The sequence below is a fragment of the Anser anser genome (genome assembly GCF_964211835.1).
Source record: "Anser anser genome assembly, chromosome: Z".
Lineage (NCBI taxonomy): Eukaryota > Metazoa > Chordata > Aves > Anseriformes > Anatidae > Anser > Anser anser.
Window position 1 is genome coordinate 65,524,941 of NC_139723.1, and position 17,991 is coordinate 65,542,931.

Sequence of the window (17,991 nt, forward strand, 5' to 3'; positions counted from 1 at the left end):
GCAAAAGTATAACAAAGACCCAAGAACTTGTTCTAAGGGTGTTGAACTGAATGCCAGTCTTCTAAGTTCAGAACAGGAAGTGGAGCAAAAGACAAAGCTTGGTAAAGAAGTTGTAAACTTCATTCCTACAGCACCTGGTAAATCAAATAGTGTAATAAACACTCAACAGAAGTTGCATCAGAAAACCTCCATTTCACAATCTGCAACTGAATTTTACCTTCCACTTTACAAAAAACAGTAAATATTTGTTCTAGGCCTGCTAACTGTGGTAGATCAGAAAAACACGATCCTTGTTTATGCTGACATTCGTTTCTCAGCTTGATGCTCACTTTCCAAGATTCAAATTCTGTCTTTACACTGCATAACACTGTCTTTACATGCACAACAGTCACTGATGTGCATGGTAAGGTACCAGTATTTTTCAGCCAAATCCTTTACTGACCGTATGCATACAATTTTCCACAGTATGAACTTTGGTTCTTTACAATTTTGTTATTTGTATCAGTGTTAAAAAAAACTTGTAATAACATCTGTCCTTGTAATAAAGGAGGCAGAACTCATGTAAGACCCAGAAATTTTATTCCCTTATTAAGGGAGAGATAATGAAGCTATGCATAAAATATTTGTTGGAATAAAAATCAGTTTTGTTTGCTGCAAGTATTACCAGAAACACACTGATCTTCAGAAGGGAAGAAATGGTATGTATTGCGACAGAGAAAAATGCATGTTGTTTCTTAAGGTTTAATGTCAGCACACCAACACACAAAAAACCCACCTTCCATACTGACAAGAACCAGTGAAAGAGTTTTGATATTTTTCCCTCGTTAAGGTACAGCTAGTATGAAGATTTTTAGACAGCTAGGCATAAGTATCTTACATCACAAAACATTTCTGACAAAACTAATCCCATTAACTCTTGCATATAACATTTAGAATGATTAGTTCATGCATAACCAAGGTAAGATAACAAGGAGAGTGCACAAAGCAATCAGAGGCAAATCAGTTAACATCTGACAGCATCTCAGCTGCATTCACATTTAACTTGGATAAAACATTTTGTTTTTTAGAAGACCAATTGGATGGAAATACAATAAATGCATGGTATAGCTAGACTAAATACCAAATGGGAGAAGAGAAAACTGAAAAACCCTGGCCAATTCCTTGTTTGAACTGAAAGTTATGACTGAATGTTTTTGTGCCTTAAAATACAAGGCCTAAAACACATTGGTTTTACAGCACTGAAATTTCAGCTTTTCAGAAGAAGTCAACTTACACTGCATTCTTCTGAAATAATGAATGAGATTCAAATCTTGATTTTTTTTCTTCCAGAAAATAGGACTTACAAAACAAAATCCTTATGAATTACAATAAAAATAAAAATAATTCTGATATTCCTTAATATTTCAGGAATTCAAATGGAATTCCTACCAGAAGTGATGGATGAAGAACACAAAGCCCATTTTTATAATTAAGACCTAAGACAGATAATACACGTCTTCCAGAACCCAGGAAGAATTTTTCTTCCAGCATTAAATAGTGTCTATGAAAAAATAACATTAATTTATTGTAAAGTAACATAAAAATAAATATTCTGGAATATACAATATGAATTAATATTATTATGCTTGAAAGAATTCATAACATACTCTCCAGTATATTTCTGATAATAACTGTCTGATTTTACTTGTGATTTCCTTCACACCTTAAACTGTTATTCAGTTATTGTCATTACAGTTCTGGCCTTGTTAAAATACTGAAGAGCCACTGAAGATTACTACTGAAGTCAAAGTTGGCTTACAGTGAGGTTTTTGTCCTCTTTTCTTTAGCAAGCAGAGAAAGAAGAGGGAAAAGCATTTACTTTGGCAGAGAAGAGACAGAATATGGATGCTGCGTATTATTTTAGGACAGATAAAATGAGAAAAAATAGAAATGGAAATAGTGGAAGAAAACAAAAACGTTTGCAAAAGTGACATACTCAGGATGTACACTTTGATATATTGCAGATACACAGTATATACCATGAAATCTTAATATCTAACACATTTATGCCACAGAATTGCCAAACCAACAAAATTTGGATTTTGCAGTTTTCACAGTGTTTTCAAGGGTGCACGACTCTCTTAAAGTCTCAGACTTCAAGAAAGCATCTTGACAGGACTTAAGCAAATCTTTAAGTACCACTGACATTACCCAGCATTAAAAATAAAACAGAAATAAAACATAATCTCAAACTGGTATCCTTGCTAGCTTTGTAGAGTTTTCTAAACACTTCAAGCATTCAATTCTCTTACTACAATTAAAACCAAAGTAGAAAATACTTTGTGCCCCAGTAGGATTCTTACACTTAAGTGTTGTTTTTTATATTAGTTGTTAAGTTATTATTCTGTGACTTTTGTTTTCTTATGTGTGATAATTAAATTTTTTCATCTAAAGATTATCAGTTTACAAAAAATGTTCTAATAAGAAAAATTAAAATACTACTTTAAAACTATTTAAAACCAACATATGGTTAAAAAACAGATGGTATTTCTCTAAAGCAAATTTCAAGTATATTCACAGGTTTACACAATGAAACTTTTAAGTATATCTTTTTCAAATACTTGATTAAGTACTTCAAAATGCTGAAGTAATTCAGCACTCAAATTAAAATGTTTGATGTAATTTCTGGCATCAATGCAGCAAATGTCACATAAAAGAAAAACATCTTATTTAAAGTAAGGTCTTGACAGCAGTCTGGCATAGTCAACAATCTTATTCAAAGACTGGAAGGCTGGTTATAATCAAACATATAAGGGGGGAATTAGGTTTTTTTTTTTTTTTTTAAATCTCCATTCTCTTGAAACAATGTAAACACTTAAATTTTCACCCCACAATCCTCTTTAATTAATCTAATGCTCTGAATTTGGAAAAAAAAAAAAAGTAGGCATAGTATGTAAAAAGAACAATTTAAAGATGTGATACCAATACTAATCTGCCGATGGATGTAAAATAGATGTCTCTTTTCACCATCCATTCATTAGCCAGTACCTTAATCTCAGTTTTAGCCTTAATCCTGCAAAAGGTCCAGTACAACCTAGGCCTCATTCTCATACTATTCTGTGCTCTTCAGTTAATTTCTACCCCTATGCTTGCAAATTTTGGCTGAGATGCAGTGTTTATTAATCAAGCAGAATACCATATTAATGCAGTTGCATAGCTTCTGAACTAGCATTTTTTTCCTAAAGAAGCCAGCTCAGAACATAGACAGACACTGTCTAAGTGTCTGCATCATCTGCATAGACATACCTGATCCAGCATGTCACAACTCATTCTCCATTCCACACTCCCCCGAGAGGACAGGGAAAAAACAGTGGAAAAATCTCTTGCTATGGTCACAGAATCATAGAACATCCCAAGTTGGAAGGGACCCACAAGGATCGAGTCCAACTCCTGGGTCCCCAAAGGACCAGTCATTCGCTCAGTCACTGCTTGACAGTAGACTGTTTTAAATATATGCAATTTCCTGTATGTAAACTAATGCAGAATAGGTAAACTTTTACACATTTGGTAGATAATCTTGCTCTTGAGAGCTCTACTTCGCTGATGAAAACTCAGGTTGATTAAAAATTCACCAAGCGAACTGAGATAAATGCTTTTAATTTGGGGGTAAAATTATTTGCTCAGGTACTACACTGTGTTTTACTGCTCTTAGATTTTATTCAAGCTAAGTATTTCAAGATTCTTTTGTGCTATCCTTAAGTTGTAAATGGTTGTTTACAGTAAAGTATCTTTCTTAATTCCTTGTATTTACCATTGTAAATACTTAAGATTCCACAACAGCCTACCTAAACTCCATACATCTTTGAATTTCTCCTAATGAATTAATCTTGTCTTCTGTTATTTTCTTTTTCCATTTGTATCCAATTGCTCCACATTTTTTTGGTGGTACGATACTTGGAACCAAGTGCAATAATATAACTGTGCTTTTACAATTAATGCCTCTGTAGCAACAAGTACACAATCACAGCTGCATCACACACAAATTCATGTTCATTTTTTTTTCTAGTATAAACCTGAAACGGTTTACACCACTATGGTTCTCCCAATTTATTAAACTTGTAAAATTATTTTTCTTTAAAGAAATATTAAAACTCCAATATGACTCTCAATTTTCAGTGACATTTTTCACATATTTTTCCCCTTCCCTAATCTAGTACTTCCTGTACTAAAATCTATTAGTTAGTGACATTCACTTTTGTTTGTTGATGATTAACAAATCAGTTTTCTAATAATGTTTTCCCATAGTCATAGGATCCAGTGTGAATACTCAACCCTGTTTTAATTTAATACACACCATCCATAAATTACGATTGAGATGATGTTACACAGAACAAAGTTTTATTTTAAGATATTACATCATGCTAGTATTATAAAAACGTACAAACAACTCCAATTGTTTCCACAATTGATATAATTAAGCAAGTTTAGAGGTCTTTGCTCAATGAAATCACACTTCTTAAATTACTATTACAATATCACTGCAAGACAGTAGCATTAGGTTTGCAGTCACAGGCTCGTACTTAGATTTCTAACATAAATTCAAAATTTTAACCAGCATCTTCTTTAAAACTGATGCTTTAGAACTCAAATGTTCTAAAAGACTTTAGAGATAATGTGAGTATTTGGCTAGAGTGAAAATGGAAAACTTCAGAAAACTGCTTTTAGCTCCAGGATGAAAACAGAAGTTTTCTTTTACATAAAGACTCAGGCAGACTGAAACATTTTTTAAAATTCAGAGAGGTAGATCTGAATCACTTTGTGTCTTCAGGCCACCTGTATTTGTAATGATGAAACTCATGAAAGACAGAAAAACCTTGGCTATTTCAATTTTAGCAAATAACACTGTGAAACAGGAACCAAACAGTTTTGCTGAGGCCCTGATCAGCTCAATATATACTCTTTGGACTGTTCCATTTTGGACTACCAGTTGGAACTCATCAGGTGTGCTCCTGGAACACAACTTCCATTGTGGCAACATCCAAAAGCACACATCTGGTCTGCGGTAAAGACACTAATGTAGATCTGCGTTTTAGCTAATATTCCTATTAAAATTTCAACTCTTCCCTGCTGCTCTTGAAGTACACAACATCTTTCATCTATTACCAGAAACTTACATATCACATAACTGTACTTGTTCTTTCCATACAGATTATAAGTTTTGTATGACTCAAGTGACAACAAATTGATAGGCATGTGAATAACATCTAAAGAATGATTTTTAAAAAGCAGTGGGTAGACTATGGAAGTGAAAATTGGCCATTTTAAACTCCTCTTCAAGACCATATCAAGCATGTTTGATCAGTCTCGTTTGAGTCTCATTACGAGTCTCTAATGAGTCTCATTTACTTTTTTGGTGTGCATTTTGTAACAGCAGTTTCTCTACCATCAGAAATATTTACTTCCTTTGATCATATGGTGAATTACATTTCTTTGTGTAACACTTCATCAAAAAAGGAAACATCATTAGGATATTGACCTGCTTGTTTCAGGATGTAGATAAAATAACTCACTGGAGTACCAGTATAAGCTATTTGAAAAGAAAGCAAAAAAACAAAGGACAGTAATACTTACTCAATAATTTTGGCAGACCTACAACCAAGAGTTTAACTACCTGATTTAAACAGTGATGGTAAACACAATACCTTCCGTTGTGCTTCCACCTAACTACCATCACTGTTAGCAAGATGCTTAGCTTCTCCTCCCCCACAAAACCCTCTTCCAAGTCACATCTTATATTTCTTTTGATTTATTAAGAAGATGTTCTTCACAGAATCTAGAAAAACAGAACATCTAAGCCCATCCCACCCACAAGAGAGGCTCAACCTTTTTTAAACTAGTCTTAAGAAGTATTTGCCTAATCTTCTGTTGCAGAGTTCCACTCTGTAGGTCATCTAGTCCAATAGAAGTTTTCCCTAACATTTAACCTAAATCCCTTTAGCTGTAATTGAAACTTATTATCTCTTGTCTTCTCCACAGAAATTACAAAGAATAATTTCCTCTCCATGGTAGCCTTTAACATTCTTGAAGGTATTTAATATGGCTTCCTTTACAAAGTCATCTCTGCTCTAAACTAAACAGCCACTCTTCCTACAATGTTCAAATGTTATGCTTTCCAGATCATCAGTCACTGATGTTACTCTCTTCTGTGTTCCTATAATAAGTCTCAATATCTTTTTTTCCAAGTGGAATGGCCAAAACTGAGCAATATATTAGAGATGAAGACCTGCTCAGATCGAACAATGAGTCTGCCTTGCATACAACATGCTACTTTATACATGTCTTTTTTTGAGTCTTTTTCAATAGCATGGCACTATATGTATTAGATTTTAAGTTGCATAAGCGCTACCTAACATCTTGAATTTATACAACTGATCATTTCTAAGAGAGATACAAACCACTTACTATCGTTTTTTTTCCACCAGACCTCCCCCTTTCCTAAGCACATATTCCATTTACCTTGACATGGTTTTAATCTTCTATGAACTGATTAATCCAATACAAAATTGGAACAAAAAAGGAACACCTTTTTTCCAACTTAACAAACCAAATCATGTCAGTAAAAGCTTCAACACAGACCAGGGCTAGTGCAAGGGAGGACAGCTCTTCAATTTGACTACTGCATGTGAAAATACATACTTAGTGCTTAAATTTGCATTTTTCTTATTTCCTTATTTCTTATTTTCTCATTTTTCTTATAAATTTGCATTTTTCTGATTTTCCTTTTGTCTTCCCCTTCCCTGACCAATATATTTTTTTAGTCCAGAAAATTTAATAAAGGTGATCTGCTGTCTTCTCCAGATCACTAATGAACAGATTCCTGGGAATCCTGCTTTCCAGTTTGATTACAATTCTCTTTAAGAATTCTTTTAATATTTTATTAAAGTTAATGTCTCTGGGACTGCTTGAGCCAACTCTGATATGCTTCACTGAATTCCATCAAGTTTGAATGATTTTAATGCACCTAATTTATCTAAGCAGTCTCTAGTTTGTTTGTTCTGTACATGAATACTTCCTTTATGTCACTGATCACATGTAACCATATGAACAAAGCTGACTGCTATGCTAAAGACTGAATTAAAACAAGCATTCAAGCTTAGTTCCTTTTTGTTTTGCCAAAGAAAACCAACTCTTTTCTTGCTTATTCTTCTCCTGTTACTGTATTTTCATTAATCATTTTGCCCTTCGCTATTTGCATCTCATTTAACATCTTCTTCATTTTGTCTTCAATTTTAGAACATGTTTATTTTCATACTTTTCAGTTAGGTACTCCAAGAACCTGCTGAATGGTTTCTTTCCTGCTATATATCTTTTTCAACAGGTACTGGAACAGACAAATACTTATGCTCTGACAGCACTCACAAAAAGGAAAACAAGAACTATTTTTACCATTAATTCTTACCTATAGCTCTTCAACAGGTTAATCTCCTACCTGCTATTTAATTCAATGAAATAAAAAAAACAACACACACACAACAACGCCCCCCCCCAAACAGCTGATACATAAAGCTCCCATTTCTTCTTCCCCCACCCCCTACCTGTCCTTGAATAAAAGGTATCCTTCAATATTGTACCATAGTTGTATCTACCAGTGGTATCCAAGTATTAATTTAGTCTGTCACTGTAAAGTGGATTTCCTCAAATTATTCTACAGTAAGTCCTCTGACGTAACTGGCACCGGAACAGGGATAATGTTAAAGCAATGGTATTACAATTGCCATACATGGCACTACTCTTTATCATTTATCATATATGTACATAAGAACTACTCTCTTTTCTACACTTCCACTTGCAGTTCCTTTTTTAACGTGTCCAATGACTGCATTCAGTGTCTTGCCAACAACAGCTTATATTCATTTAGTGACAGTATGATTCCTAGAAGCTTTTCAGAGCCACTACTTTGTATAATATGGTGACAGACTTCATATACAAGTTCCAGATACTGCATTTTTTTAATTTGCCAAACTGGTTATTGATCAAGTTCAGAGATTCAAGAGAATCCATGACATTTTCTAACAATTGTTATGATTTCTACTTTCTAATTTGTATAAAAAATGATATGATAAATGATAGAGTAGAATAATGGAAATTTTTCTGGCAATGACTTTATATTTTCTTTCAGATTTTTTATGTTGTTTGAGAACTGGACTAAGAACCCACTCCAGAAATGTGTCTAGCAACTCCAGAGTACTTAAAAGCCTGTCTTTTTTTTTTTCTGTTCAGCTAACGAAGTGTTAAATCCTTATGCACTAAATATGCAGTTTACTTAACAATTTGTGTGCATTTAGTAAGAAATTGAATATAAAATTATTCTGATAAAAAGTGGGCATCTGAAGATCCCATTTTGCTAAGGTTTACGAAGAACAAACACGCAACCAACTTCTTGATTTTAAGTTCCCCTGGTATCATTCAGAAGAGGTGTAGAAGTTTGAAGTCAATACCTTTGAGTTCAGAGTTAATCATGTGTACCTTTAAGTACCTTTCCAAGTTGGACACTTAGGAATACTTTCCACTTTGGAGGTCAGAATAGGTAGGTCCCCATTAAAGAATTAAATCAATTATTTGAAAAAAAATTATTTCAAATACAGAAGCCTGCCCAACTATACATATGTAACTGAAGAACATTTGAAAGAACAAATGCCACCTGTCTAATTTATTTATATACTAGCATCCTTTCATTCTTAAGGAAAACTAATTTTCTGGGAAAAAAAACCCACAACATTTCAACAATATATCCATCTGAAACACAAAACTACTAAACAACTTTAAAATTGTATTGTTAACTGGAAATCCACACAACACCTGCTATATTATACTCTTACCTTCCTTTTCTTTGGGTTTTAAAGCTTGCTCTTCTTTTTTTTGCTTTGCCTCCAGCAGTTCACGTTTCAGCTGTCGTGCTTCTTTCCGTAGCTCCTCACTGCAAAGGGAAAAATATTTACAAAAATTTAATCTTTTAGGAATGTAAAGCCACTCAGGAGAAACAGAATCAAAATTAATGGGCAGTAAATCTCTGATATAAACAAAGAGAATGTACTGACTCACTGATGCTAGGAAGATGGCTTAAAAATCAATTAGAACCTAGAAAAGTTCATATTTTCATTAGCAAAGACAACAAAAGAACATAACAGATGACTTATTTTAAGAGCCCATTAGAAATATGTCAAGGATATGAATAATAAAACAAAGAACTCCCATCTGTATTTTTAATTTAATATTGTAATATTTAGCTATAAGAACCACACAAAGAGATTTTGAAAGAGAGGCAGTGCCAAATAAATATTACATGTATTCTCTAATTCAGTTTCCTGAAGTAATAAATTCTAGCATCCTGGGTTTCTTAGGTGGACAGACAATGTAGTTGCTATATAACGAAGACATGACAAGTATGTACGGAAAAAATATTACATATGAAAATTAATTTAGTTTTAAAATGTTACAACAAATAACCAGAAATAACTAGAAAGAAGAAACCAAAAGTTTGCAAGACTGTGTATTAACATCAAATACAATGTCTGTCTTCACTGAATCACAAGATAGCTGAGTTTGGAATGGATGTCTGAACACCATCCAGTCCAAGTAACCTCCTCAAAGCAGGGCCAATCAGAGCAAGCTGCTTAGGGCGCTGTCCAGTCAGGACTTCAAATATCCAGAGATGGAGTCTCCACAACCTCTCTGGGTAGCCTGTTCCACTGCTTGACCACCCTAATGTGAAAAAGCTTTTTTTGTCTGTTTAAACGGAATTTCTTGAATTTCAGTTCATATCTATTTGTGCCGATCTAACGGTTACCAGTATTAAAGAAGTGGTAACTGCTTCACGTTTTTCTGTGTCAGAATCTGTATTTTCCACTTTTTACAAAACGTAAGTTTTGACTTATTTAGTATTCAAAGTCAGTGCATTAAAAAAATAGCTACAGTGCAGGAATATGCCATGCAAGCACCTTCCTGCAGCTCTGTTACCACAATGTTACTTTCCTTAAGCAAAGACTTGGAATTATGGGATGATGACGTCTTTCAAATTTTATTTTCATTTGTGTATGTACAAAGACAGAGCTTGTGAAAAGTACTAGAAAAAGAAGTCTGACTTTGCAAAGGTACTCAAAAAATCAACCACAGCAGTAAATCTTAATTTTCAATTGGCAGAAACGATACTGAGGAAGATTAACAACTTTTACATGAGAATACAGTTCTACTTTTCTATCGTGATTTAAAAAAACCAAGACAAAAACCAAGGGAAGTGTTAGGAGACTTTTTTAACCCAAATAACTCCCTAACATTTATATAAATTTTGGATAATGCAGTAAGCAAGCTGTATCACTACACCAATCTAGTATATTACAAGAACGTATTTCTTACAGAATTCTGGCAAAATAACATACATATCAATTAAAGTTACACATCTGAAATATTTATAGCGATAAAAGTTAAAAAGATGCATTCAGTTCTCATTAAAAGTGGCAGCAAAAACCTTGTGAAGATATTCCAGGTGCCTGGGAACTATAGGACTTTCTTCTCTAGATTTCCAAAGTACGCTGCCAGGTACAATACAACTCTGCTCTTTCTTCCTCCTGGAAGAAACTAATTCTTCTTTGCAACTCGGCAAGAGTGGGTTACAAATGGCACTTAGAATACAACAGTCCAGCACATCAAAAGGCTTTCTGTAAGAGGGACGCACTCTCAGTTATCTTAAAGTACTGCGGAATTAAGAAGAAGAACCTGTCTCCTGATAACTATTCAGCCTTCCTCTCCCTCTTTTGTTTTTCCAGTGGAAAGAGGTTTCTGTAAAGAACACAGAAGGTCTTAATTCCTTGAGAGCCTAATTGTAAAGTAATTTTTCAAGCTCCCTCTATGATCAGTACTAGGTCAAAATAGGACTTTGATATTTGGCTTCAAGAGTACAGACTCTAAACTTCCTACATTTTTTATTCCTAGGGTCACTTCACAAAGTTAGGTAGGTGAGAAAGGCAATTCAAAAAACCTACATGCTAAGGAGGAAGCCCCAAGAACTGATTAATTGGAAAGCCAGAAGCCAGACTTACTGGTGGAGAATGCGAAATAACTAACTTCTTGAAATGGAAAACCATGAAATTGATGAAGTACAGCATAATCAAAATAAGGGACTCCAAATCAGCCTGTACCTGTACCCTTCATATTTGAAGCACAGGTCCTTGTGTGCAGTAAATTTGCTGACATTTTATATACCTTAGCTTTTCTCAGCTTGTAGGCACTGCACTGTTGCCTCTTGTCACTGGAAAGTTTCTGTCACTACAGAGGCATAGCTGTGTGTCTGGTACAGGCTCTTCTCACTGCCTTCTTGGTCCCACTGTTATGCTACAGACTCTTCTCTTGCTCTCACTCATTATTCTTCCTCTTCTTCCCCCCTCCTGTAGTCTGGAATATTTCCTCCCTCCCTCAGCACAGACTTCCAAAACAGGTGCAATCACCTCCCCAGACTACTCATCCCCTCATCCATAAATGGAATGCAACAAAATAAAACATAACTTCATTTTTGCTTCCTGAAGTGGCAGTACAAGCGTTACATACAAATCATTTCCTTCCTGAATTTCATTTTTTGAAATTTTTGAAATGCAACTCATTCTTTAAAAATTCCAATCTTTTATCTCCATATTTTGCAAAGAACACTTCAGTAAAATTGCTTAAGTACCAAGCTGGATTCTGGCTTGGAGATACTCCTTCTAAACATGGACCAAATTTCCAAATAACAGTGATTTTTATTGCTTTTGGATGTAAAGTACATTTTACAGTAAATAAAAGCCGTAACTTTCCATAACTCCTGAAATACTGGCTAGCACTAGCTTATGTATAAACAACAGCTTTTAACCTTTTATCTGAAGTTGCTTAGCCTAAGTATTTTTCTCCAATTACTACAATCTCTTGTCTACATAACCCTCGATATCTTTTTCTGACTGAAGTCCTGAAAGATAACAGCTGTTAAACAACTTTACAAAAGGCTTATACTATTCTAGGGCCAAGCATAATGGTCATCAACTATCTCAACCATCTGTTCCATATTCGAGATCAAGCAAAAAATAACTCTGTATATATGTGTACGTGTATATATATATATGCATACATGTGTGTAATAAATTACATATTGAATGTTTCTGAAAACAAGAATTACAGACAGTATTATTTTTCTCCAACATTGCCAAAACTCTCTAAGAAAGTTAGCTCCAAGAAGCACTATGAGAAAAATAAATCTGCAGAAAATTAAGAAAAACAGTTTCAGAAGAAAATGTGTAACTCCAAAATTCTTAGTTGACTTCCTTAAAAAGAATTGTTTTATCTAGAAAGTCTTAAAGGGATCAAGTCTAGGAATTCATTTGAATTCTTGGCTCAACTATGGATCAGTATGTATCAATCTGACTGATGGGAACTCCACAATCTAGATACTATGAAAACTTGGGGCACTACAGGTTGATCTCTTATTTCAACTTTAAGACACCATGCATGGGGAAACTATCATCTTTCCTACACTGTTACCTCAGTCACTACTCAGGTTTCTCTTCAGCAAGCTAAGTAAGTTATATTTCTTTAAGTTCTTCTTAAAAGAAATTATGTTTTCCTAGCTTTAATCACTTCTCTATACCTCAGAACTCCCTGCAGCATTTCCACAATCCCGTTGGAATGTAGACCTCAAAATTAGACACATTGAGGGGTGCTAACATTCCAGTAGCGCTCTGCTGATTGCATACTTGGTACCTTAGCTTTAATTCACAATGGAATACAATGAAATACAAAAGAATACAATGTCATGACTTCACTGAGCACTCACATTATTTCCCCAAATGACTCTAAATCCATCTCTTATCCAATTCTTTCCAAGATGTCACTCAGAGGTTGTACTAGGCAGCAGATACAACCTGCATTTATGATTTCCAACTGTATAACCTGGCTTTTTGTTGTACTGTAAGATTTTTGTTGCATTCTGACCACTTGCTATTCACAGAATCACACAGAATCATCTAGGTTGGAAGAGACCTCCAAGATCACCCAGTCCAACCTCTGACCTAACACTAACAAGTCCTCCACTAAACCATATCACTAAGCTCTACATCTAAACGTCTCTTAAAGACCTCCAGGGATGGTGACTCAACCACTTCCCTGGGCAGCCTATTCCAATGCTTAACAACCCTTTCAGTAAAGAAGTTCTTCCTAATATCCAACCTAAACCTCCCCTGCCGCAACTTTAGCCCATTCCCCCTCGTCCTGTCACCAGGCACGTGGGAGAACAGACCAACCCCCACCTCGCTACAGCCTCCTTTAAGGTATCTGTAGAGTGCGATAAGGTCGCCACGGAGCCTCTTCTTCTCCAGGCTGAACAAGCCCAGCTCCCTCAGCCGCTCCTCGTAAGACTTGTTCTCCAGAACCCTCACCAGCTTCGTTGCCCTTCTCTGGACTCGCTCGAGCACCTCCATGTCCTTCCTGTAGCGAGGGGCCCAAAACTGAACACAGTACTCGAGGTGCGGCCTCACCAGAGCCGAGTACAGGGGGACAATCACCTCCCTAGACCTGCTGGCCACACTGTTTCTTATACAAGCCAGGATGCTGTTGGCCTTCTTGGCCACCTGAGCACACTGCTGGCTCATATTCAGCTGACTATCAAACAATACTCCCAGGTCCTTCTCTGCCAGGCAGCTTTCTAACCACTCATCTCCCAGCCTGTAGCGCTGCTTGGGGTTGCCCCGGGTGCAGGACCCGGCACTTGGCCTTGTTGAACTTCATACAGTTGGCCTCAGCCCATCGCTCCAGCCTATTCAGGTCATCCTGCAGAGCCTTCCTACCCTTGAGCAGATCGACACACGCACCTAACTTGGTGTTGTGTGCAAACTTACTGAGGGTGCACTCAATCCCCTCATCCAGATCATCGATAAAGATATTAAAGAGGACTGGCCCCAGCACTGAGCCCTGGGGGACTCCACTAGTAACCAGCCTCCAACTGGATTTAACTCCATTCAGCACGACTCTTTGGGCCCGGCTACCCAGCCAGTCTCTAACCAAACGTATTCGATTCAAATTATTTGTAAGAGTTTGTCCTCGTATACGCTATTATTTTCTTAAAGACTTTTTCTCTTTTTAAATAAATACAAGAATGGCAGTGGCTCATAAACTAATGCTTGGTACAAATCTGCCCATACTACAAACACTGTACCAACTCAGTTATTTTTATAAATAAAAAAAGGTCAACTCTTTAAAACAGTATTATCCCATCCCTCCAGTTTCTCCAAAAGGCAACATAGTTAATCTACTAATTACAAAATTATACTAACCAGCATTGGTTACAACTTTAGTCTCTTTTTTTTCCAGATGAGTGTACATAACAAAGCATTCTGTCCCATATATATCATATCATGGAACAGCTTGGGTTGGAAGGGTCCTTAAATATCATCCATTTCCAACCCCTCTGCATGGGCAGGGATGCTACACACTAGACCAGGTTGCTCAAAGCCCTATCCAACCTGGTCTTGAACACCTCCAAGTATGGGGCATTCACAAGTTCTCTGGGCAACCTGTTCCAGTGTCTCACCACCCTCTGCGAAAAGAATTTCTTCCTAATATCTAATCTAAACCCACTCTCTTGTAATTTAAACCCATTCTGCCTTGTACTGAGATTGTCTGTCTGAGCAAAAAGTTACTGTCTTCTTTATAAGCCCCCCTCTAAATATTGAAAAGCTGCAATGAGGTCACTCTGGAGCCTTCTCTTCTGTAGGCTAGACAGCCCCAGCTCTCTCTGCCTTTCATAGGAGAGGTGCTCCAGCCCCTTGATCATTCTCATGGTTCTTATTCTGATAGGCCCATTTCCTTCTTGTGCTGCCCCCAGAACTGAATGCAGCACTCCAGATGGTCTCATGAGAGCAGAATAGAGACTCACCTCCTTCCATCTGCTGGCCATGCTTCTCTTGATGCATCCCAGGGTATGTGGTTGGCTTTCTGGGCTGCAAGCACACACTGCTGGCTCGTTGAGCTTCTCATCAACCAACACCCCCAGGTCTTTTTGCTCAAGGCTGCTCTCAATCCATTCTCTGCCCAGCCTGTATTGGTGCTTGGGATTGCCCCAATCCAGGAGCAGGACCTTGCACTTGGCCTTGTTGAACTGCATGATGTTTGCAGAGACCCACCTCTCAAGCCTGCCCTGGTCCCTCTGGATGGCATCCCTTCCTTCCAGCATGTCGACCGCACCACACAGCTTGGTGTCATCAGCAAACTTGTTGAGGGTGCACTCTATCCCACTGTCCATGTCACTGACAAAGATGTTAAACAGCGCCCATCCCAATACTGACCCCTGAGGAACACCACCTGGACACTGAGCCATTGACTGCAACTTTTTGAGTGCGACCATCCAGTCAATTCCTTACCCACTGAGTGGTCCATATGTCAAATCTATGTCTCTTCACTTTAAAGACAAGGATACTATGGGGGACAGTGTCAAACGCTTTGCACAAGTCCAGTTAGATGATGACAGTTGCTCTTCCCCTATCCACCAATGCTGTAACCCTGTCACAGCACACCTTTTGCCATATTTAGATTATGAAATGGCCGTTCTCTAATTCTTTGTAATCTCTTTAATTTTCCTGTTTTTATTAAAAACTAACATTTGTAGAACAGAAAGCATTCAACTTTTCACCAAAGTCCTTGCATTTACGTTAGCTAGGCCTCTTGTCTATTGAGTGTTTAATTTTAAAAAGTGTTGCCCAACTTCTCCCTTGACAGTGTATGTGAACTTTTTATTCTACTCACATAATGCATGCACTACTTTCCACACCTAGAACATAAACACTGAATATTTTTTTTTGTTTTCTATATAATGATTTTGCCACCTTAATGGCCAGCTGAACTTGATCCAGCAGTGTGCCCAGGTGGCCAACAAAGTCAATGCCCTCCTGGCCTGCACCAGAAATAGTGTGGCCAGCTACACTGCTGTGACCTAGAGAAGTGACTGTCCCCTTGTACAAGGCAGTGGTAAAACCACACCTTGAATATTGTGTTTTGGGACTCTCACTACAAGAAGGATATTGAGCTGGTGGAATGTTTTAAGAAAACAGCAACAAAATTGGTGAATGGACCAGAAAACAAGACTTATGAGGAGCAGCCAAAGGAATTGGCATTGTTTAGTCTGGAGAGGAGGAGGCTTAAGGGAGACCCCATCACTTTCTACAACTATGATGATGTTGGAGCGAGAAGGGTGTTGGTGTCTTTTCTCGCGTGACAAGTGATACGACACGAGGAAATGGCCTCAAGTTGTGCCAAGTGTGACTTAGGAAGAATTTTTTCATGGAGATGGTGTTCAAGCATTGGAACAGTCTGCCCAGGGAAGTGGTGGAGTCCCCATCCCTGGAGGTATTTAAGAGACATGGTGGTAAGAGAAAAGATTTAGTGATGGGACTTAGGTCACTTTGATGACTGGACTTTATGATCTTAAAAGTCTTTTTGAACCCAGACAATTCTATGATTCTGTATAGCAGATGACTCTATACATAACCTACCTAGAATTTTTTCCCTGCCCTTTTAATTTAAACTGTTTCAGAAATGCCTGTTTGCTTGCTTTAAGCCTCATGGTGATTTCATCAATATTCCACTGACTCTTTTGGCCTTTCTAGTTGGTGTAGGTGTTTTAATTTGAAACATTCTTTGCTATATCCTTTTGCTTTTTCACTGATTTCGTATTTCTTTTAAACCTGAATGTTTCCTCCCCAGTGTGACTTTATTCCACATCCAAATTGGGCATCCCTGAACAATTGTTATATTTTGGTAACAGTCTATTCTGTCTTTAATTTTCCAACTGAGTTGTATAAATTAAATGAAATCCAATCATGAACTCAATTTGACTGCTAACCTCTAAGCCAGCAATAAAGTAGATCAACGTATTTTGAACAATTCAGCTTGCACCTAATGACTAAGTAGCTTTTTGTGCTTCAGCACAGCAGAAGTGCCTTGCAGTTTTATATACTGTATAGCAAAGCAGGCCACATGCATGCAGAAGTACTGGAAAATCTTTCAATGTTCCTCTATATTCTGTGATTGCAAGGCGAAAAGATTCTTTTAATTGACTGTCTTAATACAAAAATTGCATGAGTTTCCTGACTCCAAATCTAAGACTGTTTCAGAGATTTGTGTCACAAGTCAGATGAAGTAAGAATACCCTACAAACTTAGTCATCCATATGGCTGGATGGAATCCATGAACAACTGAATGGAGATTGCCTGACCTCCTGTAATCCTCCCACTGAATTTGAAAGAAAGAGTATTTTGGTGGATCAAGATTCCATCCTCATGAAATGCAACAAGAACCAGCAGACTGAACACCAGACTAAAAGTTAAAAACATAACTCTTGCTTCTGCACAAAGGATCTGCCCCCAAAATGGGTAAACACACACTTGCTATACAACACCCTTAGCTGAAGAGCTGTGACCAAGCACAGCTCCAAAAACTCATGACGTTATGGCAGTGGTATGGAGTTTCGGTACCTTAGCCCTTTCATTTCAATATTAGTTGGTTTCTGGCTTGGTTAAAAGCCTCTGGAAAGCTCACTTTACTATAAGACATCTTCCATCTCTGAGCATTCAGCTGTATCAAAGCTGACTTAGTATTAAAGCTTTATATTTCAATGAACTTTTATCTTAATAACAGGGTTTTATACAGTTATCTTTAAATCATGATACAGTCCATGCTTCCGCTTTCTAATAAATCTGTTTTTTTTTCTTTTGTATTTTATAATGCTAGGAATAAACACTTCATTAATAAGGAATAAAACCAATTGGGAATTTAGATAAATATTCTAAGTTAAATGAATAAACTTGTTTCTAAGTTGCCAAACACTGAAGGTGTCTTGCAAAAAAATACTAATGTGTCTTCTGAACTTACTGATCAACTTCCTAAATCAAAAACGAGTTATATATTCGACTTCACTTCAGCATAAGAAAAGGCAACTGATTA

The 17,991-nt window shown here is 36.7% G+C and overlaps 1 protein-coding gene across 5 annotated transcripts in view; it reads right to left on the bottom strand.

The window, feature by feature from the left end:
• Positions 1-17,991, bottom strand: part of CWC27 (CWC27 spliceosome associated cyclophilin) — a 130,397-nt gene that overhangs the window by 33,653 nt on the left and 78,753 nt on the right. For all 5 annotated transcript variants that reach the window (XR_014576941.1, XR_014576942.1, XM_083818293.1 and 2 more), the window contains exon 11: positions 8,859-8,956. Coding sequence is in view for 3 of the 5 variants with exons in the window: in XM_083818293.1 (XP_083674419.1) it covers positions 8,859-8,956 (98 nt within the window). In the remaining 2 variants the exon portion in view is untranslated. The remainder of the gene's footprint in view (positions 1-8,858; positions 8,957-17,991) is intronic.